The 25,666-nt window shown below is 35.2% G+C and overlaps 1 protein-coding gene across 1 annotated transcript in view; it reads right to left on the reverse strand.

Annotated features, from left to right (window-relative positions):
• Positions 1-25,381, reverse strand: part of Nemp (Nuclear envelope integral membrane protein) — a 171,365-nt gene extending 145,984 nt beyond the window's left edge. The window contains exons 1-2 of the mRNA XM_090413828.1: positions 25,105-25,381; positions 14,768-14,889 (exon numbers count right to left, since the gene is read on the reverse strand). Of these exons, the coding sequence (XP_090269954.1) occupies positions 14,768-14,889; positions 25,105-25,183 (201 nt within the window). The 5' untranslated portion in view covers positions 25,184-25,381. The remainder of the gene's footprint in view (positions 1-14,767; positions 14,890-25,104) is intronic.
• Between the last annotated feature and the right edge of the window lie 285 nt (positions 25,382-25,666).

A 25,666-nucleotide genomic window follows, 5' to 3' on the forward strand; every position in this document is an offset into this window, starting at 1 on the left:
TGACTACATTGACTTTATTAATAAATTCAACGAGTGCAAGAAAAAACCAGAAATTCCTGTGAAACAAAAAAAAAGAGAACGACTCTCATCTCAAACTCTAGAACTATTGAAAAAGAGAAAAGAACTGAAGAAAATTTTCTAGAATACAAAATTATCTGTAAATTAGTAAGGAAAAGAATTCCAGAAGACTACAAAGCTTTCAGGATACAAAAATTAAGAGAAGCAGTGCAGGCAAAAACCAGCCTGAAAAAAATAGAGAAAGACTTAAATTTTAAACAGTCAATTCCATCTGCTTTACAGGATCAAAATGGAGAGAAACATACTAATAGAAAAAGGATAGAAGAAATTGTGCAGAATTTTTATAATGATCTCTATGCAACTAAGTGCCAAGTTTCAGAACCTATCATTCCAAAACCAAGCAATATACCAAATGTACTTCCAGAAGAAATAGAACATGCCCTTAAGAAAATGAATGGTAATTAGTTTAAGGAATTAACAACGCAAATAAAGTATATTAATTAAAGGTAACTTTAATGAATCACTTCTATATTTCGGCAACGTCACATTGCCATCTTCAGGAACATAAAGATATGGTATGTGCATGCAGGCACTAACACAAAGCAAATGAGGAAGAAAGCAAGAAACTAATATTGTTCCTAAAGTCCTAATGGTGCCCTCTTGCGGGCTAATTTGGTAGTCTTGGCTGTTGGGCTGAAGTTCTCATAATGTAAGTCTCCCAAATTTGGGGTAGTTTCATGCACCCAAATTTGTTGAGGTTAGGAACGTTTTTTAGAGCTGCTGAAGATTCTTTGAATAATCTTTCGTATTTAAACTTGCTGCGATGAATTATTTTTGTTTTCTTCCAACGAATTTGGGTGCATGAAACTACCCCAAATTTGGGAGACTTACATTATGAGAACTTCAGCCCAACAGCCAAGACTACCAAATTAGCCCGCAAGAGGGCACCATTAGGACTTTAGGAACACACCATAAAATTCGTTGGAAGAAAACAAAAATAATTCATCGCAGCAAGTTTAAATACGAAAGATTATTCAAAGAATCTTCAGCAGCTCTAAAAAACGTTCCTAACCTCAACAAATTTGGGTGCATGAAACTACCCCAAATTTGGGAGACTTACATTATGAGAACTTCAGCCCAACAGCCAAGACTACCAAATTAGCCCGCAAGAGGGCACCATTAGGACTTTAGGAACAATATTAGTTTCTTGCTTTCTTCCTTATTTGCTTTGTGTTAGTGCCTGCGTGCACATACCATATCTTTATGTTCCTGAAGATGGCAATGTGACGTTGCCGAAATATAGAAGTGATTCATTAAAGTTACATTTAATTAATATACTTTATTTGCGTTGTTAATTCCGTAAACTAATTACCAGTTATGTCTAACCAACGTATAAGCCTTGCTACTAGAACTTAAGAAAATGAGTCAAGGAAAAGCCTCAGGACTTGATCATATTAAGGCTGAAGAAATCCAACAAGGTGGACCAATTATTTACAAAGCCTTGGCTGCCAGATTCACGGTACTTCAAAGAAAGAAAGATTCCAGAGGAATGGAAAACCTCAAAAACCATACTTCTATTCAAAAAAGGGAAAAAGGAAGACATAAAAAACTATCGTCCAATCTGTCTACTCTCTCACATATATATATAAGATCATGAACAGAGTAATACTGAACAGAATCCAAAACACTTTAGAAGACAACTCCAGCAGAGAACAGGCAGGATTCAGAAGAGGCTTCTCCACAATAGATCATATCCAGGTCATTTCACAACTAACAGAAAAATGCAGAGAATACCGAATCCCTCTATGTTTCCTCTTTATTGATTTTAAAAAAGCATTTGATACCATAGAACACAATGCAGTCATCAGTGCCTTACTGGAAATAAATGTGGATCCTACTTATATCCACATGATAAAAGAAATTAACAAAAATCAGACCACACAAATAACCCTATTTGATCAACCTATAAATATAGATATAAAGAGAGGGGTCCGCCAAGGTGATGTGATCTCCCCAAATCTATTTACCAGCACTTTAGAATACATTCTGAAAAAAATAGACCTAAACAGAGGAATAGCATAGATGGTGAAAAGCTACAAATTCTTATGTTTGCCGATGATCTAGTACTGATATCCCACAACCCAAAAGACCTAGAAGAAATGGGTGAAAAAGTATACACAAACAGCAGTAAGATAGGCTTAGAAATGAATCTAGAAAAAACAAAACGGATCAAAAACATCTACACAAGTGACAGTCACCTATGTATTGATAACATCCTTATAGAACAAGTTGACTCATACAAGTACTTAGGACAAACAATAAAAATGAATAACGATTTATCTGAAGAACTAGCAAAAAGAAAGAACGCTGCATGGCTATCATTCAACAGACTAAAAGAAACACTTACTGATCCAAATATTGACATCTCTCCGAAGGCAAAACTATTTAATAGTGATATTCTACCATCACTCACATATGAATCAGAAACATGGAACACAAGAAAAGAAGAAGAGACTCTCAGAATAACTCAGCATGCAATAGAAAGCAGGATTTGTACCATCAGCAGAATGGAACATGTTAGAAACACAGAACTAAGAAAGAGATCAGGCATAAAAGATGTGGTAACTGCAGTATATGAAAGCAAGATGAGATGGGCAGGTCACATAGCCAGACTCAGGGATAACAGATGGACATATAGAATACTCAACTGGCAACCAAGAATAAAGAGAAAACCAGGAAGACCACCTACAAGATGGGAAGATCCACTAGTGAAATCTATGGGTATAACATGGAAGAGAGGGGCTCAAGATCGAGATCGTTGGAGGCATCTTTGTCACCTGCACTCATGGAGAAATCCTGAGTGAAACACGGGTCCATCAAGGCACGACTTTTAGTGAAGATGGTAAATTAAATATGGAAATAGACAACAGAATCAATAAAGCTGGTATAATAGGAATTCAATTGAATAAATTCATATGGAATAAGAGAGAAATTAGTCAGAACACTAAATTAGCTGTATACAAGACAGTGTTCAAACCAGTTTTAACTTATGGATCTGAGAGCTGGATCAGAAGTAAAACACTTGACCAAAGACTATAGACCGCAGATATGAGAGTCCTGAGAAAGATTAGAGGCATGAACAGATGGCATCAATGGCAATATCATATTAAAAATGAGGATATTAGGAAAGAACTTGACATTGTCAGCATCCACGAATACGTTAGCAGAGCTAATCTCAGGTGGTATGGTCATTTAAACAGAATGGGCGAGGAAAGATTGGCAAAACAAGTGTTCTCTTGGCAGGTTGGCAGGAAAACGACCCAGAGGAAGACCAAGATATAGGTGGTTTGATAGGGTACAAAGTGCCTTAGATGATAGAAATATAAGATCTGATAATGTTGGAGTCTTGACAAGTAACAGACTGATCTGGAGGAAAATTGTAGATAGGAAGTTAGTAATGATGTAAATTTTTCATGTAGTACTATCCTATCCTGTATACCCCTTGAGGGTACATGGCAGGAATTTGATGATGATGATAAAATGAAAGGTGTGAAATTATGCAAAAAAAATTTTGCATTTATAATATGGCAGAAAATTCACTCACAACTTGTCTTTGTTAATACTAAGAAATCCTATCCTAATTTTTCTATTTAACTATATTAAGGTTGTGTTCCTTCACAATTTTGCTCAATAAGGGCTGGATATGAAGGCTCACCTCTGGTAGTAAAAGTATGACCTATCAATAAAAGGTAGGTATGGGACTAGTGGGCTGCTGAGTTATACTTTGTAAAAGTGGGCAGCAGCCAGAAAAGTTTGAGAAACACTTATCTATGTGGACTACATTTGAAGGAAATGAGGCATTAAATCTCTATTTTTCAGTTAAATTAGATTAAATAAACCATAAACAAATCTAGTTGTCTTCGGCATTACTTCTAAACTAAACAACTGCAGTAACAAATGTTCCATGAGAATCCATGATTGAATCTTTAATCAGTGGCTAAAGATTTTCAATTTTTTTAATCACTGATTTTCATCAGTATCCACAATTTTTTAGTGATGATGGTAAGTTTAATATGAAGGAAACTAAATAACAATGCTGGTAACAATGTCAACTGAATAAGATGTTAAGAGTTTATTTTTCACTTGGTTAGACTATAATAAGTTTAGTTTAATCCTTTATCCAAGTGTGAGCAAACAAAGTTTGCACCTGAAAGTATCTTCAGGACTGGGGTAAAGTAGTACGACACTGGGCAACTCGTTGCAAAGGTGGAGAAAGCTCTCACCACTCCTATCTCATATCTCCCATAATGCAAAGCACAGCTCCTTGCGGATATGTGTAATGCTGTGCATTAAGACAAGGGCCAGTACCCATACCAGTTTCGACCTTTATTGAGGTCTCGTCAGTGGAAGCCAGGCCCAGTAGTGGAGACACCAAGACAGAAGCAATGAGAGGTCATCCCAACCTATAGGAGTTGCCAAAGGATGTACAACCTTATAATTACTCTGGATTCAGAGAAAGATATTAAGAGTTTATTTTTCACTTGGTTAGACTATAATACGTTTAGTTTAATCCTTTATCCAAGTGTGAGCAAACAAAGTTTGCGCCTGAAAGTATCTTCAAGACTGGGGTAAGGTGGTACAACACCGGGCAACTGATTGCAAAGGTGGAGAAAGTTCTCATCACTCCTATCTCATCTCATCTCAGTATCTCCCATAATGCAAAGCACATCTCCTTGTGGATATGTGTAATGCTAACCTGAAGATACTGGAGTAATCTGCGGTAAGGTGTTGTACTACCTTACTCCAGTCTTGAAGATACTTTCAGGTGCAAACTTTGTTTGCTCACACTTGGATAAAGGATTAAACTAAACTTATTATAGTCAACCGAATAAATTTATATGGAAATAAGAGAGGAATTAGCCAAACCACTAAACTAGATTTTTTTTTACTAAATAATTTAAAGAAATTACAACGTCAACTAGGATATACATTAAAATAAATTTTAATATACTTCAATATTTCGGCAATGTCACGTTGCCATTTTCAAGAAACTTAAGAACAAGACACGTGCATGCAGGCACAACAAACAGTAAGTAATGAAGAAGCAGGAAACTATTATTTCTCCTGAAGTCCTGATGGTGCCCCCTAGCGGGCAATGTAGGTATTCTTGAGCGATTGGACTGAGGGTCTTCTGATGTAGGTTTTCCAAATTTGAGGCAGTCTCATGCAGCCAAATTTCTTGAGGTTTGGATTGTTTCTTAGGGCTGAAGCTGATTCCATGAAAAGCCTTTCATATTTGTATTTATTACGGTGTATTATCGTGGCTTTCTTCCATCATATTCTATGGCAGGTATCCAGCGCATGGTGAGCAAGACCAGAGTGGCTGTATTGGTGAAACCGAATATAGTCCTTATGTTCTAAAATTCTGATATTTGCTGTCCTGCCTGTTTGGCCAAAGTAGGACAGCTTACAGCTGCAAGGGACCTGGTATACACCAGGTAGGTCTAGGGGGGGGGGAGGTTGGTCTTTAGTAGAGTGGATAAGGGATGCCAATTTTTTATATGGTCTGTAACAAGAAGTTAAGTCATGTTTTTTTTAGGATTGTAATTTTTTCCGAGGTGCCTCGGATATAGGGTAAGGTGATGGATTTAGAGTAATCCTTGTTGTGAGGGGAAAGGGGGTTGTGGTTTACTGGTTTCAATATTTTTTGGATTTTTTTTTTTTTTTTGGGGGGGGGGTAGCCATTGGGTGAGAAAGTGTTCAGAACATGGTTTAGTTCTGTGGTTAGGGCATTGTCATTTGAACAGATAAGTTTAGCCCTATTGTGTAGCATCTTAATGACTCCATATTGTTGTGAGGAGGGGTGGTGGGATTGTTGGTGAATGTATCTGCCTGTATGGGTGGGTTTTCTATAGACTAAGAAAACCAAGGTTCCATCAGGCTGGTGGGTGACTAATGTGTCTAAGAAAGGAAGGAAGTTGTTTTTTTTCTTCTTCCAGGGTGAATTTGATTCTGGGGTGTTGGTTGTTTAAGTGTGTTAGGAAGGAGAGGAATGCATCAGAATCATGTGGCCAAATAGCGAACACATCATCAACATAGTGAAGCCAAATGGTTGGTTTTTGTGGGGCAAAGTTTAAGGCTTTCTCTTCAAAAGTCTCCATATAAAAGTTGGCCAAGGGTGGGGAGAGTGGGGAACCCATGGCTGTCCCCTCTATTTGTTCGTAGAATTTTCCTTGCCAAACAAAATAGCCTAAGTTCATTGTGAACTAAAATAGGGCTGTGATATCGGAAGGAAATTTAGCTTGGATTAGCTCTAAGGATTCTTTGAGTGGGACATTTGTGAATAAGGAGGAGATATCAAAACTGACCATTACGTCAGTGTGTTTGAGTGTAAGGTTTTCTATGCTGGCTTTAAAGTAGGCTGAGTTTTTTTTATGTGTGAAGGTGTGTTGCCAGTATAGTGTGAGATAGCTTTGGCCAAATGTTTAGCTAGTTTGTATGTGGGGGAATCAATGCCATCCACTAAGGGACGTAATGACACATTTTCCTTATGTAGTTTTGGGAGTCATAAATACAAGGGGGTATGGAGTTAAATGGTTTTAATTTGTTAGTGATTTCCACAGGCCAAGAAGTGACCTTCTTAAGGAGCCTGTGGAGGTTTCTAATTTGTGAGTTGGTGGGATTGTACTCGATAGGGAGGTAAGTAGCCAGATCTAACAATAGAGCTTTCAGCTTACCTGTGTAATCCTTTTGGTTAAGCAATACTGTGGCGTTTTCTTTATCAGCTTTGGTGATTATTATTTTCTTGTTTTTTTTTTAATTCTAGTAGAGATTTAATTTCCTTACTGGGCATGTTGGCTTTTGGTGGTTTAGCTTTGGTCAGAACACAAGCCACATCCAGTCTAATATTGTTGGCGATGTGGTTTGGAAGGTGTCGTATCCAGCATTCAATTCGTATCATAATATCTTCAGCAGGTATTCTTCTGGGCACAATGGCAAAGTTGTGGCCATGTGTGAGGGCATCGAGTGCTTCAGGTTTCACACTAAATGACAAAAGGTTGACTACCGTTTTGGTAAGAAATTGTGGTTTCGAGATCAAGTTTTTTTTAAATTTTCAAATTTTTTGATGTCTCGACCTTGTACTTTTTTAAATTCTTTCTCCGCTGCAGTGTACGACATGTCGTATAAAATAGACCAAATTTCGTGGCTTAAGGTGCTTGAAAGGTCATCTTCGAGTGCCTGGATAGCTAAGTTAGCATCATTCAGGAAACGGCGAGTCATGCCGATTTATTCCCTGAGCAAGGCTTGGCTGGCATGGTTATAAATATGAAGAGCCTTTTGCGAAGAGAAACGGTGCTTGAATTTGACAGTGAATTTGAATCCTCACAACAATATGGAGTCATTAAGACACTACACAATAGGACTAAACTTATCTGTTCAAATGATAATGCCCTAACCACAGAACTAAACCACATTCTCAACACTTTCTCAGCCATTGGCTAAACCCCCCCCCCCCAAAAAAATCCAAAAAATACTGAAACCAGTAAACCACAACCCCCCCCCCCTCACAACAAGGATTACTCTAAATCCATCACCTTACCCTATATCCGAGGCACCCCGGAAAAAATTACAAAAATCCTAAAAAAACATGGCTTAACTTCTTGTTATAGACCTAAAAAATTGGCATCCCTTATCCACTCTAGTAAAGACCAACCTCCCCCCCAGACCTACCTGGTGTATACCAGGTCCCTTGCAGCTGCAAGCTACTTTGGCCAAACAGGCAGGACAGCAAATATCAGAATTTCAGAACACAAGGACTACATCCAGTTTCACCAATACAACCACTCTGGTCTTGCTGACCACGCACTGGATACCTGCCATAGAATACGGTGGAAGAAAGCCACGATAATACACCATAGTAAATACAAATATGAAAGGCTTTTCATGGAATCAGCTTCAGCCCTAAGAAACAATCCAAACCTCAACAAATTTGGCTGCATGAGACTGCCTCAAATTTGGGAAACCTACATCAGAAGACCTTCAGCCCAATTGCCCAAGAATACCAACATTGCCCACTAGGGGACACCATCAACACTTTAGGAGAAATAATAGCTTCCTGCTTCTTCATTACTTACTGTTTGTTGTGCCTGCATGCACGTCTTGTTCTTAAGTTTCTTGAAAATGGCAACGTGACGTTGCCGAAATATTGAAGTATATTAAAATTTATTTTAATGTATATCCTAGTTAATGTTGTAATTTCCTTAAATTATTTAGTAAAAAAGTGCATAACCAACGTCTAAGCCTTTCCACGAGAATAAACTAGATATAAAGAAGACAGTGTTAAAACTTCAGCTTATAAATATTAGAGGTGGATTAGGAAAAAAAAGTTGATCAAAAAATTATATGAGATCACAGTTCTTAAAAGGAATTAGGGACTGAACGGAAGGCATCAATGGTAGAATCATATTTAAAAATAAAAATAGTAAGCAGGAACACAATACTGTTAGCATTCAGGAACGTGTAAGCAGAGCTAATATAAGGTGCATGATCACAAACAGCACGGCAGAGGAAAGGTTTGAAAAATAACCGTTTGAAGCTAGGATGGAAGGAAAAGGCTCAAAGGAAGACCAAGATCTAGGTGAACTGATGCAGGTCAGAAGAATGAAATTTCCCCTAAGACAAATGTTTTTACCAAAAAATTTGGTAAAAACATTTGTCTTTGGGATTAACTTGTTACTCTACTGCTTATGTTTCTAACAAGTAGTAGTTTTCCTTGTTAGAGACATAAGCAGTAGAGTAGGATTTGAACCAGTAGAGTAATGGTTCAAATTTTTTCCTACTTCTTCCCAGCTAGAAACTTTCGTGACATTATGAACACCAAAAAATGTTACTTTTATATTTTACACACACGCACACACACACACTTGTGCATGCGAAGAGATCAGAAAACCTATAATACAGTGTCATGCTGGGCAACTGGTTTAGGAGAAAAGAATATATTAAAAAATCTTTTCAAAAAGATTTTTTCTTTTTGAAAAGCTAGAGAGTTATATATTTATTTTAAAAAAAAAGTATGAGGGAAGGCTTATTGCACAGACTGAAGAAAAATGAGAAGTTGGTTCAATGGGTCTGAAGTTGAACCAAGTTAACCAGTGCTTGTGTTCATACGTGATTTGAGGAAAAATAGAATAGTGGACAGTTTGGTGATGCAACATCAATGAAAGCTATAAAAAAAGGTATAATGCAGAAAGAGTGCCTGGGGAATTCTTGTCCTCTTCTATACAGAATCAAGAGTTCTCAGAGAGGTTTTGGATGCAGCACCCTCAAATGAGAGAACAATATTCTAAGGTTGGTTGGATTTGGGATTTATTGAGTGTTAGGAGTTGAGCAGGAAAGAAGTAGCATTTTGGACGAAAAAGATGCAAAGTTTTTCTTGGACAGTGAGGAAGCTATGGATGCGATATTATGCCAGGATAAGCGGATGTAAGAGTCAATGAAGTAAGATTTTTTTTCCTTCTCCCCCTGAGTAATAAGACAGGTCTGTGTTCTGACAGTACTGAAATTCACTAGATAATCTTTGCCCCAATTGAGAATGGTGAGGAGATTAGTGTCTTAATGCATTGGTTTTGGAAGGTCTTGAAGACTGAACCATTTCAGTACATGGTTTCTCGAGAAAACCATGGATAAGATTTTACAGAGAGAGAGAGCCATTAATGTATAGGTGGAAGAGTATGAGAAAGAGTACAGAGAACTCTGGAATATTTACACATTGGTAAGGAAATATAAGCTTGCATACTACTATTCACAGTAGGTAAGCTTAGTGAGATTTGTCCCTTACAAAAACAAGTTTTAAAAAAAAAACTATTGCAGGCTATAAGCTGAGTAAGAAGTGGAGTTTTAACTTGGGCCACTGAACGTGTGCTGAATATTTCTCATGAACTGCTTTGGCACATTTGTTGAAAAACCAGGACTTGGATGGGATCAAGAGTTTTCAGTGGAGCAGTTATAATCATTACAGCAAGAATAATTTCAGTTATTTGAATGGAGACAAATGCTTGGATTAGGAGAACAGAAACAATCATATCATGGAAAAGTGGAATAGAAATCCTGAAGATTATCCTAACTGGTGCCATTACAATACCATAGGACATTACACCTCCAAGCCTTTAAAGTTCATTTCATTATGAAATGTTAATATCTTTATGAAACTGAAATTAGGCTAAAACAAACTAAATTTCCTAATCTCAAGGAATTAGCAATAAGTCTTTTGAAGATATAACTATCATGAATTTGCTCATCTGGTAATGACAAGTTCAGTATGATAGAAGTATCAATAGTTAGACCTATTACTAGACATGAAGTTACCATGAATTGTGCAACATATTTTTGGTAAGATGGTGTTTCTTAAAGAAATCATGTACTGCATGACCATTATGCAAACAGAAGTTCAAGCAAGAGACTGCAGTTCAGATGGCTTTTTTTTTTTTGTGCAAATACCAGTCTTAAAATTTTCTGTCTGTTCTTCAAGTTCGATAATTGTTTTTGCTAATATTTCTCTACCATTATACAAATCAGGCAACCAAATTTCATCACTAGTGGTGACAATAATTAATTACAAAGTAGAACACTAACAATAAATTGATTTGAAAAAGCAAGAGGTGCATGACAACTTCTTCAGGTGTCAAAGTACAAAGAACTATACACAATAATCCAACAGAAACATTACATAATAACAACAACAGATCTACTAGAAACTGTAGTTACAGTTTAAATTGGAGTCCACGCTACAGTTCCAGCTGTATGTTTATGCATGCGTGTGATATCATGAGAACGGCAGCACTGGACAGCAGAGCTATGCGAATCAGGTAAACTGTAGCTAAGGCTACTATTCGGTTGAATCGAGGTTAATTTCTTTAGACTCAAGAATACATCTTTCAAGTTCATCATAACATTTGTGAATATTAGAAGTTTGAGACCAGTCTATTTGATGTGTGTACACACACACACACACCATAAAGGGTTAGAACCCCCCCCCCACACACACACACAAAGGGGCTTTTTTCCCGGATAGTTTCTTCACGAGCTTTTTCGTATAGGTTTCACGTGGTTTTCCTGAGTGGTGGGATTGGAGTTAATCTCCATCGTCACAACAAGGAAACAAAAGTGAGTGGGATTTCGATTCCTTATTTCCTATGGTAAGAAACGAGGAATGCCATTTAGCCAAAGGGAAGAAGGTATTGTCTAAGTGTTTCATCATCCAGTGACAACTACAAGAAAGGGAAATCTGTAAAGAAGTCGGTGTTCACGTGGCGAGTTTCACAGCCATGGTATAGATGATTCTAAAGTGTGTTCTTAATTCAAGTATGAAAAGTAAAGATCACACAAGCACAGCTTAATGCCAAAAGAACTTAGGAGATGACTGATTATAGGAGAGATCATACCAGGATAGTTCAATCGGAAAAAGGTAGAGGCCAATATAAAAAACTCAAGAGAAAAAGGTACTGTAAAAATCTCGTGTTAACTGAAAATCGTCTGTAATTGTAATCATTATTCTATTACTGAACTGTTGAAGAGACTAAGGAAATATATACTAGGACTTTAGTACATGACTGATCATAATGAAAGTATGCTTGTTAATATTAATATTATATAAGTAATTATGTGTCCTGAGATTTATGCATGTGTATTGTAACTTATAGGAAAGTTTTAAATGTCAAAGTTATGTGTTAGTACAGTGAAAGGATAATTTAATCTACATAGTTTTAGATAGTAAAATAGAGTGAGTTGATCACATATGTCCAGGTGCTACAGCATATAGCGTATTCAGACTAATATAGGGTTAACTAAAGTGTTAATTAGATCTGGGATTATACATATGATTGTATGTGTTGCATTTGTTTAGGCGGCATGATCGCAATACCCATATAGGATCATAGCCAAATTACTTGTGATAAGCTAATGTTATTTTGTAAATGTTTTCTTAGTATTGAATTGAATTATATTAGAAATCGAATTGTACCATACTAATGAGTTTAATAAACCTTTGTTCATTGATAAAACAGTTCTGAAATTGCTGCCCAATGCACCACTTGAAAAACGTACGAACCTAATCACGCAGGAAATTAATGTGTTAAAAAATGAGAAAGTGTCACGACTGCAATATTGTTTCACATTCAGACATATTTTAGTAATTGCTCCTTGTTTTTGTATTTAATATCTCAAACTAAATGTCCCAAAAGGTGCAGTATAATATAAATATTAGGGCCACTAAGGGGAGAAATAGCTTAAATATTTGTATTTTGGGGTGATATCTCGTGCATAGATAATAGTTGAACATGGATAAGCAGAATTTTGCTAGATAGAATAATAATCATAAATTGGGGCACAACAATGATCTGTTGTGGGACACTGATGACGATGAAAACGAAATCAATTCACTCGATTCGAACTGGGATTCATATGACAATCATTTAAACAATAAATCTGATTCTATTCAATCTATTTCTTCATCTATTTTCAACAGATGAAGAAAATTAACATGAAAATTGAGGTTAATAATTATTATTTGTTTTTTAAAACTTACACCTATTGAAATATTTTAAATAAATTTATGTAACAAAAAATTAATCTGATTTGTTTATTAACACTGCCTATTTTTTTATATAACGATGTATTGTAACTGCCTAAATGTTCATCCAAGAAATTAAGCTTCCCTTTTTATGCTTGCCGTATAAGACGACCCATGATTTCGAGGGGGTTTTCTGTAGTATTTGAGAGTCTTATACGCAGACATATACAGTATATATATATATACACACAGGGTGTTCGGGATAAATTTGACATATTTATAATTAATTATATTTTTCCGTAAGTAACACGTATTAACACACACTTCTCTTCATTTAAAAGTTTGGACCCTTCTTCATTCATATACAAGATGTCAGAAAGGATGGATAGCTGGAACCCACCTGAATCATGGAAGAGAATAACTTGTATCATGATGATTCGTGCCCGCCATCAAAATAAGGATATTACGACTGCTGCCCAATGCTCCCTGAATACAGTAAAAACAATCAGGCATGAACTAGAGACTTGCAATGGTGACTACGAGGATGTAGCAAGAAGAAAGATCCCTAGCAGACGATCTGATTGCGTTCGTACAGCAGAATTCCTCGCAAATCTGCAGGAACAGGTGTTGAAGAACCCTGGCATTGGAATTCGGGCTTTGTTCGTGGAGTTGCTAACTGTAGTCAAGCCCTGGATAACAAGGGTAGCCAATGGTAGGCCGTATGTATGGCAGCAGGATTCGGCCCCTTGCCACACCTCTGGGAAAAGTCAAAAATGGTTGTCTGAAAATTTCTACGACTTCACCAGTCCAAATGTTTGGCCTCCAAACTCCCCAGACCTTAACCCCATGGATTATTTTGTATGGGGCGCAGTTGAAAAAGACACCAATCGCACTTCCAGTAATACAAAAGCCCAGTTAATGGATAAAATTAAAACAGTTTTTGCGGCCCTTCCCAGGGAGACTGTAGCATCAGCTTGTTCGAGGTTCCGAAGCAGAATTGAAGCTGTGATCGATGCTAATGGTGGTTATTTTGAGTAAATCTTGTTGATAGTATTGTAATTAACTCTGCCTGTAATGTTTTTTTGTCAATTCATTAAATTTAATAGATACAAAGAAGATTTTCTTTTTCCTTACGAAACTGTCAAATTTATCCCGAACACCCTGTATATATATATATTGATATATGATTAAAATTACACTTTCCCATATCTTAGATAGAGGGAGGCAGTTGTTTTGATTTAAGTTCAGATGGTGAAATAAGGCCTCAGCATCATTTTCTTTAAACAAGCATTCAAATTTATACCAACATTGATGAAGTAAGTGTTTTAGACCACAGGATGCTGTGGTCTGTATCTATTCCATGCTGTGCCAAGTCAGATTTGTCTGATTTACTGTTGCTAATGTAGGATTGGTGTTCTTGTATTCTCTTTTCTACAGAGCATCTAGTTTGTCCAAAGTAAGAAAGATGACGGTCACAAAGAACTCAAAATTCAGTCTTATCGTAAACATGCATCAATATTTTTTCAAATAGCTAATGATTTATCAATGTTTCCTCAATTATACCATTGTGTTGTTTTATACATAACATCACGCAGCTCTTACTTTCTCAAATCAATCTATTGTTTGCATCCTATTTCGTAATTAACTATTGTCACCACTGATGATGGCCTGTAATATTCAGGCCTGAAATATATGGTCTTAAATAAATAGTATTACTCGTCCCTTGTGTTTGTTCATGTTAATTGACTTAATCAGTATACAGTTACTAATTATCAGTATAATTGGTATTATTTACTAATACACAAACTAATTATCAGTATACAGCTGTGTACCACCTATTTCAGATGAATTTGAAACATGCCTGACACACCAGAATTTTTTTTTTTTTTTTTTTTTTTTTTTTATATATACAGAGAATGTTGATGAAGCAACTGATGTGAAGCCAATGCTTGTTTGTAAACAAGAATATAATTTCTTTGCAAGTATAACTTATCTCATAGTAATAATTCATGTGTTAGTATTTTGTGAATCTTGTACTATGACTTTTATATCAGACTTCAAATTTAAGTCTTGCTGAACAGCAAGACTTGAATATCATCAAATCTTAGAATGCAATCAATATTAGGAAAGGCTTTATTTGTGTATATACAAATATGCACAAAAAATAAACAAGGTACTTACATAAGCACTTTTCCATACATGTAGTACTGACTTTGTTTCTCCTCTGTAGCAGTATATATCTGACAATCCATTTGAATGGTTCGAGTAATGAACATTGGGTTCAAGCCATGTAATCTTGAGGCCTATAATATATAACATTAATTAAACAAAAGGATAGATAAAATGAAACCTTTAGTTATGTGTACCTAATCAACACTTTATTAAAATAAGTTTGCATTTCTGATGAAAGGGTCACTCCTAGAGGATTACAGCTATAAGTAAGAAATTCAAAATCTCTTCCTAGGAGTGGGGAAGAACCTCCCACACAGGAACATTGCAATTATTGTTTTTCCATTAAAAGCAGTAATCATGCAAGTTATGAGACCGCAGTTTGATCTCACTGTAGATATAGTGACATTGTGATTACTGTTTTTCAATTAAAAGCAGTAATCATGCAAACCTCAGTTTGATTTTACTGCAAATATAGTAATGTCTCAAAACTCCTCTCTAATTTTGGTTATTTAAATTTATTGCCAAAGCAGTAAGGCAAAGAATTTCTATCTAACATCTATCAAACAAGCTTATATCTGAGTCTGTTTTTGAATACTCAACTACATAGTCCATGTAAGACCAGGCTAACTTAGTAATGCCTGAGGCTTACAAGAAGATTCCTCTTGGAGGCAAGATACAAATCTGAATTTCTCAGGGACATAATGCAACAAAAACCAATTAGCTATGGAGGCATTACTTCCTAATGACAAGAAGGTGAAGTTGATTTTACAACAAAATTTTTTTGTAGTATTTTAAGTCTGAGTTAAGTGATCTCATGCTATGATTAGGGGATTTCCTCTGGATAATATGTCCTCTCTCTTCTCCACTCAGAAAATCAACCAAAGTATACACACTGGATTTGGAAATACCATCAGTATTTCCAAATACCTCACACCATGGTGAGGACTATTAGTCCTTCCACCATTTCTGTCTCAGAAATGGCCAAAAATGTCATGATAACATTTTTGTTCATCATCATGTGTTTCAAGGATTTAGGCCTAGCATGGCCTGTTCTGGCCTTAGATGTCATTATTGAATCATTTAAGAGGACGTCCTGGTTTTCTTTTTCCTAATGGCTTGTTTCGGTAATCTTTCTGTTTTCATTCTTTGAGCGTGTTCCATCCATTTATGTTTTTTAATTTTTTCTATTACTAGTTCTTGGTTTAATTCTTTCATAATTTCTTCATTTCTTTTGTGATCAAATAGGGTCTACTTTGCAGTTTTTCTCATAAACTTCATTTCTGCTGTTATTAGTCTTTGTTTGCCTTTTTGTTTTATTGTCCAGATTTCACTTCCATACATTAAGACTGGTAGGGCTAATGTATTGTATACTTTTAGTCTGGTTTGTTTTTGAACTAGGTTTGGTTTAAATATAGAGTTAATTACACCTGTTATTTTTAAATATTTTGCAATTTTTACATTTATATCTTTTCATTTTCATATGTGATCCTAGGTAGCTGAATGAATTCACCTGTTCTAAGATCTTGTTATCTATTACTATTTTAGTTCTTGCTAGATCTTGTCCTTGAAAGGCCATAGTTTTTGATTTTTCTGTTAATATTATCATACCATAATCTTTGGCTATCTCATTTAGATCTAAAATAGCTTTCTGTAAGTTATCGTCAGAATTTGTAATTATTATTTGTTCGTCGGCAAAAAGGAGTGTTTAAGTTCACTGTAGGAGAAAGTTTAATTCCTTGATGTAAATTTTTATTCCATTTTATTATTATTTCATTTAAGTAAATATTAAAAAGCATTGCTGAGAGGGGACATCCCTGTCAGAACCCTTGATTTATCTCTCTCGTATATGATAGCTCGTGATTTAATCTTATTTGTATTTGATTATTTTCATATATACTTGTGATAGCTTTTAGGATATTATTTGGTATTTGCCTTTCTTTTAATATGTTAAATAAAATGCTTCTTTTAACTTTATCAAATGCTTTTCAAAGTCAATAAATGCGATATGTGTATCTAAATTGTATTCTCTTCTTTTCTCTATTATTAATTTTAGGCAAAAGGCCGGGTCTATACACGATTGTCCTTTTCTAAATCCATTTTGTACTTCTAAAATAAAGTTCTCAGAATATTTCATTAGTTTGCTATTTATAATTCTGCTATATATTTCGTAACAGGAATTTAGTATACTGATACCTCTATAGTTTTTAGGGTCATCTCTATTACCTTATTTAAAGATAGGAATCACAATTGCTTTTTTCTATTCTATTGGGGGGATACCAGTTGAATAGATTTTATTTAAAAATAATAAGAGTCTTTCTTTGAATCTTTTTCCTGCGTATTTGTATCGTTCTGAACCTAGCTTATCTTCTTCAGGTGATTTTCCGTTTCTTGTTTCTTTCAGGATGATTTCTAATTCTTCTTCAGCTATTTCCTTTTCATTTTCGTTAATTGTTAGCCAATTGTCTTTTTTAAAATATTTGTCTGTCCACAATTCTGTGTAGTAATTTAGAAATTCTTCTAATTTCAATTCGGTGTTTCAATTTGCTATGATAACAAAAATGTTATCACAGCAAAAAAAAAAAAGACTGAATTCCCTACCCAAACAAAAGTTGTAAACCTATAATACATCAGTTGGTTGGCTGGTTTGGATTTATGGCCAAAGCAACGAACGTTACGAGACCAGTATATTAATGCCTATAAATTGCATGTGTTCTGACTGCTTTGCCTGTTTTGTGGGATGAAAAATGCAAGTTTTTCTAAGATGAAAAACTCTGTCATCTTCATATTAGACTAGCTAATTTGTCTTCAGTTGAAAAACCCTTATAAACGTTCTTCACATCCTAAAATTGGATTTGAGCACAGATCTTTCCAGCAAAAGGGCATTTTCGATACCAGTTGAGCTATATATTCGGTAGATAATCTGGAACTCTTCAGAACCCAACTCTGTTGAGACCAAGAATGGAATCTTTTCAAGCCACTTTAAGCCTCAAATAAGTAAGGTACTTCGCAATGAGCAACTGATCCACTACATAAAAGTATGCACAAATGTTCATGACCACTGTTGGAATCAAATTCGTAATCTGCTGATTGAATACAACATATATTATTCAGACTGACCAGGACCTGGTATTGCACAATTAGTGCAGGTATACAGTGGGTTATCTGCATTGTACAATAAATGCAGGAATACAATGTGACACCTGTAGTAAGCTTCACTTTGATATTTAGGATTCTCATTTCCCCTTACATTTTGATAATACTCAGATCTCAAGACAAGATCATCTCTAAAATTCTAGCATTTGTTTATTTATTTATATATGTGTGTGTGTGTGTGTATATATATATATATATATATATATATATATATAAAAGAGTGGCACAAAAACTGATGTATCCAACTATCAACTTATCATTATCTCTGTAGTGATGGTGAAGATCAGTGGCAGCCTATACATAAGCACTGCGACACTGCAGCACCAACAATGAAAAAATGGAAAATTTAAAATTTGTTTGTGTTTATAAATAATAACAATGCTTACAACATTATATAAATGCAATACATGTTAAAGGTTACAGCGTATGTTTCGACAGTGACTGAATAGTTAATAATTGGAATTGTTTGATCAACGCTTTAGATTACGAAACAAATATACTGCAATCTAACGCAGTGTCAGAATTATTACGTTCAACCAATCGTAGTCACTCTCACCGATATTCATTTGCGCTTGTGATTGCATGTTATAAGTCATTCCGACACTGCTCGCTTGGGCAGTGTATCGTATGCTTGCGCACGTTATTTCTGTGAGATACGAAACTTTTATTATTGGTGCATATTTGTGGTGAGGGTGAACTATTTTTTGCAAATCTTATTTTATTCTATTAAAATAACAATTATTTATTTATTATAGATACAAGGTTGAATTATGACGAGTGTCACTGTTGAAAATAGGAAAAGAATTATATTTTTTCAATTATTGTTACACAAAACAAATACACTGCGATCTAAAGCAGTGTCAGAATTATTGCGTTTGGTCAAATGTAGCCAGATTCGCCGATATTCGTTTGTGCTTGTGATTGCACATTACAAGTGATTCCGACACTGCTCGTTTGGGCAGTGTATTGTATACTTGCGCAATTTATTTCTCTGAGTTACGAAACTTTATTATTGGTGTTTGTTCGTGGTGAGGGTAAAATATTTTTAATAAAGCAATTTTTTAATATGTAAATTTATTTATTAATAAATTGGTTACTGATTAGGAAAAAAAGTTTTTTTTTTTTTGTTTGTTTGTATATGCAGCACCCCCACTTAAAATTTCACCGGCTGCCACTGGTGAAGATGTTGGAAAAGTTGGCTAATGTTTGCATACAGAAATGCAGAATTAACTGACAGATAATTACTTTCCAATGAACAACATGGTTTTACTAAGGAAAGGTCATGTTTGAGCAACTTGCTCACATTCTATAATAATGCCACTGTTGAGTTAGACTAGAGAAATGGATACACTACATTTTTGGATTTTATTAAGGCTTTTCACAGAACAGCATGGATGACTTGAATAAATTGAAGAATATATGCAACATGGATAAGATGGCTGATTGACAGATATCAAAAAGTTGTGTATGGAGGGATGCGAGTCTGTAAGATTTAAATTAATCTCGTTAAGATTTAACCAGATTTGACAGGTTAAATGAAGCTATTTGCTGATGATGCAAAGATAGGTAAGTAACCAGGAATGCAGCTGATATGAAGTACTTGCAGAATGATTTGAATAGGCTGGAATTGCGAGCATATGAAGATGGCTATCAGTTCAATGTTGGTAAATGTCAAGTCATGCATTTTAGTATGATTAGATATCCAATTTCATATTATATTGGTGGAATTATGCTAGAAGAAACTGGCTAAGGATTTTGAAGTTTTAGTAGATAAGAAGTTGAAGTTCAAGGAACATTAGCAAAGATTGCAAATATAATGATAATATAATATAATATGCCGACCTGGTTGGCCGAGTGGTTAGTGTATCCGCTCTCCAGCCAAAAGGCTGCGGATTCAAATCTCGACATGGATGTTTGCGATTGTCTGTGAAAATACTAGTGGTGGTGGTTGGGGAGGGGGGGTAGATGCTGTTGGTGTAGATGATGACTGTAGTTGCAGTTTGTTGTAGTTGATGAATTGAACGGTAATAGGTGCCCGCCCTCGATGAACCTTTGGACTCCCTGGAGATGTCATGTAGTAGTAGTAGTAATAATAATAATAACTCATGGAACAATTGCAATGCTGAAACAAATCTTCACATGTAAAGGTAAGGAAGTTTTTTGCCTCCTTACAAGGCCTTGATAAGACCTCACTTGGACTATTGTGAGCAGGTCTGGTCTGTTGGTTTCTGTGATGATTCTGATACAGTGGAGAAAATGCAAAGGAGAGTGTTAAAAATAATATCAGGAATACCAATTATGAAGGGAAAGTGAGAATTTATAGAATCCTGACACTAGCAAACAGGAAAAAGAGGGATGATATGATTGAGACTCACAAACTTCTGAAAGGGTCATGCAGGATATCAATAGAAGAAATTTTTCATTTTATGAAAGGTGGAGAAAGGACAAGGGCATTCTTGGAAGTTGATAATGAATGCTGTCAAAAATGGGGTGAGAGCTAGATTTTTCTCTCAAACAGTGGTGTGTGATTGGAATGGATTGCCAATGAATGTTGTGTGTGTGTGCAAGTAGTATGAATGATTTCAAGGACAGGTATGACAGCTGGTGTATATAGCGTGTAGCTTCCCTCGATGAGTCCCTGACTGCCTGGAGGTCACTTTTAATAATAATAATAACCTGTATTAACATACAAATAATAGAATTTTAGAAATAAGCGGTTTCACTAAAATAAGTGCAGCTTACTGAATATCCTATCTTTGGACCAGTCTTTAGCCAAGTTGACACTGGAAGAATCTTTGGAAACCAAGAAGTTTTCTGCTCTGGAGAGTATCTTCCACTAATTATTATTATTATTATGTGACAGTTCCAGGGAGTCCAAGGACTCATCAAGGAAGGGCACCCACTCTACAACTCTCCATCTCCACCAACAACACCAAAGCCCAGAACTACTATTAGCAATTATGCCCCTCATAATTTGTGCTCCACAACTAAAATCCATTGTATATCATCTAGTAGATATGATTGTAATTGCGGTTCGTTGTAGTTGTTGAATTGAGACAGAGTTGTAGATGAGTCTATCACACTCGTCTAGCATCTACCCTACAACATGAAAGCAAGCCTATATTCAGTCCATTCCAAAAACAGGAAACAAAACCAACCATCAAACAAACAAAATTAATCTCTCATCTCATCTTCTTTTTATCCTCTTTTACCTTGCGGTGTCGAGGATTTATTAATCATCGGACCTCAAACTGTTCAAAGGATAAGGTGGTCAGCCCTACGCCCCGGTGTATCCTATGTCCTGTAGTGTTGAGTTCTCAAGGCTGGTTTGCCTGCTTTGCGGGATGAAAAACCCAGGATAAACTGTGGGGGAAAAACCCTACTGTCCATGCCCAAGACTGGCTAATTTGGCTATGGCTGTGGAAGATCCTTCAGCTCCACACGTCAATCGAACCTAGGACACTCCTTCCCCAGGCATATGGTTGCGAAGCGCACAGTCACTAGGCTCCCGCACGGACACATGTAATCAGTAATCACCATATGAATTTCATGATTCATGGCTCATTCTGGGTCTCATTGGTAATATTCAGGAGTCATCTGAGGATTATACATTTTATTAATACTCTTCCTCCTATATATAAATGACCTTCTCTCTGATTTCAAATTCCATCTATAGTTTATGACAGTACACTCCATCCTCTTCTTTTTCTCAAATCTTTTCATGTGCAAACTTCAATATTATCCCTAAACAATGAATGAAATACACTGATCTTCATTCTGTAGTGGGATGAGTACAATCCTATCACCATAAGACAGAACAAAGATAATCAATCCTGTCTTATAAGAATAAGAGATCTAATTTCACTTCCCCTTACATTGTGATAACAGTCAGATTTCAAGACACAATCTGTCTTTTTTCTGGTTTTAATGCCTCTAACCTTTCTCGGAACAACAATGGTAGAAGTACTGCCAGTACTATTAATCAATCAAAACAGACTTAATTGTCCAAAATGTCTGATCCACAATTAGTTCTCACATAACAGATGGCACTTTTTTTGATAATTTACCTACCCCACTCCCCAGCTTTCTTAAAGAATACTGCACTCAATATTTTTTCCCTCTCTGTTTTATCCATCAACTGTTTTGAAAACAGTTGATGGATAGTCATGATTAAAATTTGAATAATTATTAAATTCATAATTTCTTTAGTAATTATTTGTCTGGCAACATAACCAAACTAAAGAAGCTTGACATAGAGCTGCAACTTACAAAAAAATATGAAACATTCATCCTGCACTTAAGAATACTCCTTAAAAAATAAAAAACTACCCTGAAGGCCATGTATACCAACACGAATACTACCAGATTGCAGAATAATATGTCTCTATGAAAAGTAATTACTTGAAGCTGATTATCTAGAATAAAGGGAATAAGAAATGCAGACCCCTTGCATTTAATGTATGTGCACATACTGTTATTTAATAACATGCGATTTATTTATATCTATAAATCGAAATTATAATTTTTCACTGAGTTCCAAAGTAAATTGCTGGCCTGGTTGGCCGAGTGGTTAGTGTATCCGTTCTCTAGCCAAAAGGCTGTGGGTTTGAATCCTGCGTGGGCATGGATGTTTGTGATTGTCTGTGAAAATAATAGTGGTGATGGTGGACAGTAGATGGCGTTGGTGTAGATAAGGTGGTTTGTGGATGAGGTTGAGTGGTGCAGATGGAGAGTTGTAGAGTAGGTGCCCTCCCTCGATGAGTCTTAGGACTCCCTGGAGGTGTCAAATAATAATAATAAAATTTTATGTAAAAGCCAAATAACTGACAATTTCAAATTTTGGAAGAAGAGAACAAAGATTGAAAGGTAAGATATCTTTCCAAAACTGGCTAATCCTGATGATATCATGGTGCAACAGGCTCAAATTTCAAGACCGGAACTAAGTAATCAAAGTTAGACACATTTTCATTTCAAGTGACAAATCTAGTTAAATCAATTATATTCAGAAAAAAGCCTGCTATTAATGAAAACTATAAAATAAAAAATCTGAAATTCATTCTGCTATAATCTTGCATTTCTCCTCTCCCATCAACTCCCAGACTGTATAAGTCCCAAATTACTCTATTTTATAATGTTCCTCATATACAGAGTGGTGTACCCAAAAAATTATTAAAAATGCTTGATGCTTGCTAGTTTATTTAACAGTACTGATTCACAACACAGGATAATAAGAAAAATACTTAATATTTATTAACTTATTAACTGATATTTTGTTTGTATTATATCCAGCATCTTCAGAGCATGAAAACAGTTTGTCACAGTACACGAAACAACCAAAACAACAATTTGTTCTTGTGCTCTGAAGATGCTGTCAATGAAATATCAGATGAGTTAATAAATATTATTTTCTTATTATTCTGTGTTGTGAATCAATACCTTTAAATAAACTAGCATGTACCGCCAATACATAAGCCTTTCTACTTGTTTGAGAATGCTATCCAGAAGAGGACGATACAGTTAATTAGTGAACCCTGCTTGCAGACTCACTCTAATCACTTCCTTATATATGTTTTTGTTCTACCTTATGCCTTTATACAGTTATTTTCATGGGCACCATTCCACTGACCTGGCTGCCACCATTCCTCAAATCCAAATATACATGAGCAACTGCTAGTCACTTGAAAGAGTCTTTACAACACAGCATTCCCAAAGGCTATAACCTCCATGTATGGTAAAGTGATCATGAAGATATGCTATTGGTTTTGCAGCCTTTTTTGGGTGTGTGTGTGGGGGAATACATATAAAAACATGGTCACAAAAATTACTGATTGTTATTAGCTGTTTTCAGTACCCACATAAATAAAACCAAGTAATCTTTCACCAACATTTCTGCCAAGTGACATAAAAAAAATATTATTAATCATGGGCGTCAGCAGAAAATTTTCCAGGGGAGGGTGAGACAAATAATTACATCAATACATTTTTTTTATTTAAAAAATTTATTTAAATTATTTAAAAAACTTTTGAAATATTTATTTTTTGTTTTTTTTTTCACAAGTAGATTCCAGGGGGAGGGCAAGTGCCCCATTTACTCCCCCTCTGCAGAAGTCCATTTTATTAATTACAAGATTTAATTCAGTATAAAACAATGATTTAGCTGCTGCTTTCAAAACATTTCTTAGACATCTGCCTATTGACAATTTAATGACTCAAATAGTTCTAGACTGAATCCATATTTCAATTAAAAAAATAAATGAAAAAATGCTATACATGTGGTATGTTTATTCAAAGAAAGATGTGTGTTGCCAGGAAATGATCAACAGCAATCATACTGCATTAAGTTCTCCAGTTGCAAGTGTGAAACCTCAGTTTTGCAATCACACTGCATTATCTTCTCTGCCTGAAAATTTATAGTACTACAAAGCAAACTTACACACACACAAATTATAATCTGAAGTCAGTAGTTCACAATTTTAAATATTATTCCCCCCCCCCCACTAGAAACTTAGCTTCTCAGAAAATGAGGATATTCAGTTTTCATGCCAATTGTAACTCATTCCTTCCCAGCCTGTGGACATTCCACTGTGGAAGGCAGCATCACTCTGTTCTCTGTATAGTATTGAAAAGTTAGCTATAATACTAATTTTCCAAAGAAGGAGAAAGTACCTGGATGCTCCTTCATTAAAAGAGGGAGAGAGATATTATCAAGACCTTCTAATCGCCAACAAATCTCTCATATAAGTTCTATGAATTCATTGATAATTTGAAAGTCGAAGGAAACAGTTCTTCCTGTCCCGCCTTTCGTCTCTAATTCAACAGCTTGTTACATCCCCTAATCTCTGTATGAGTAAATACTATGTCTATGAACATAATCAATGTTTCCATATCATAACATTACTATGGTATGCATGCTTGCTAAGGATTACTGTTAGACATTACAGAAAGGACAAAGTATATATTTTTTACGGCAAATTATTTTCTGAGAACCAAAATATCCATTACTGTGCAGTGATAGACATTCAAAAGTATATTTATACTCCATCATGAAAGTACTCTCCCCAATTACGAATTTCACCTGCTTGTTGAGATCTATATATTATCAGAACTCGTGGAAAATTTCTTATATGATAATAAACTATTCTTTGCAAAATTTTTAACTTTAAAATGAAATGTACTTATCTTTTGATACTTACCCCTTTTAGTTTCTCCTAACGCAACTGACAAATGTAATATAGCCAAACATAAAATAATCACACTGAAATTCACCGCCATAATTTAAAAACATGGAACAGCAGTCATTTAATGATTGCAGAAAGTATGAAAATAGCCGAATTATCGTATTTGAAAAACTAAAATTGCTAACTTGTATTAAATATTGATATCTATAAAAACAAACATTAAGCCATAAGTAATTCCAAAAACTAATATTCATGCACATGACACAAATCGAAGTAATCCCTCAAGACATGAGAAATTATGAGCGGTGCTCAGGACACTTAAAGGAATTTTTGTATTTCTGATAGCACAAAATAATAGAAATTATATTATTATTTATTTATTTATTTTTGAATTTCTAGTTTCAACATGCAATAAAACATAAACCCTCCCATGATGGCATGAATAATTTTGTTTCACAATTTTCTATTTATTTTATTTTATTTACTTCTTGATCAATGTGAGAAAAAAAAAAAAAAAGATTATCAATAACTGCAAGTACTGCAAGCCGAATATCACAATTCATTATGAGAGAACTAT

The sequence above is a fragment of the Typopeltis vanoorti genome, chromosome 24 (genome assembly GCF_054136105.1).
Source record: "Typopeltis vanoorti isolate ZY-2024b chromosome 24, IOZ_Tvanoo_1.0, whole genome shotgun sequence".
Taxonomy (NCBI): domain Eukaryota; kingdom Metazoa; phylum Arthropoda; class Arachnida; order Uropygi; family Thelyphonidae; genus Typopeltis; species Typopeltis vanoorti.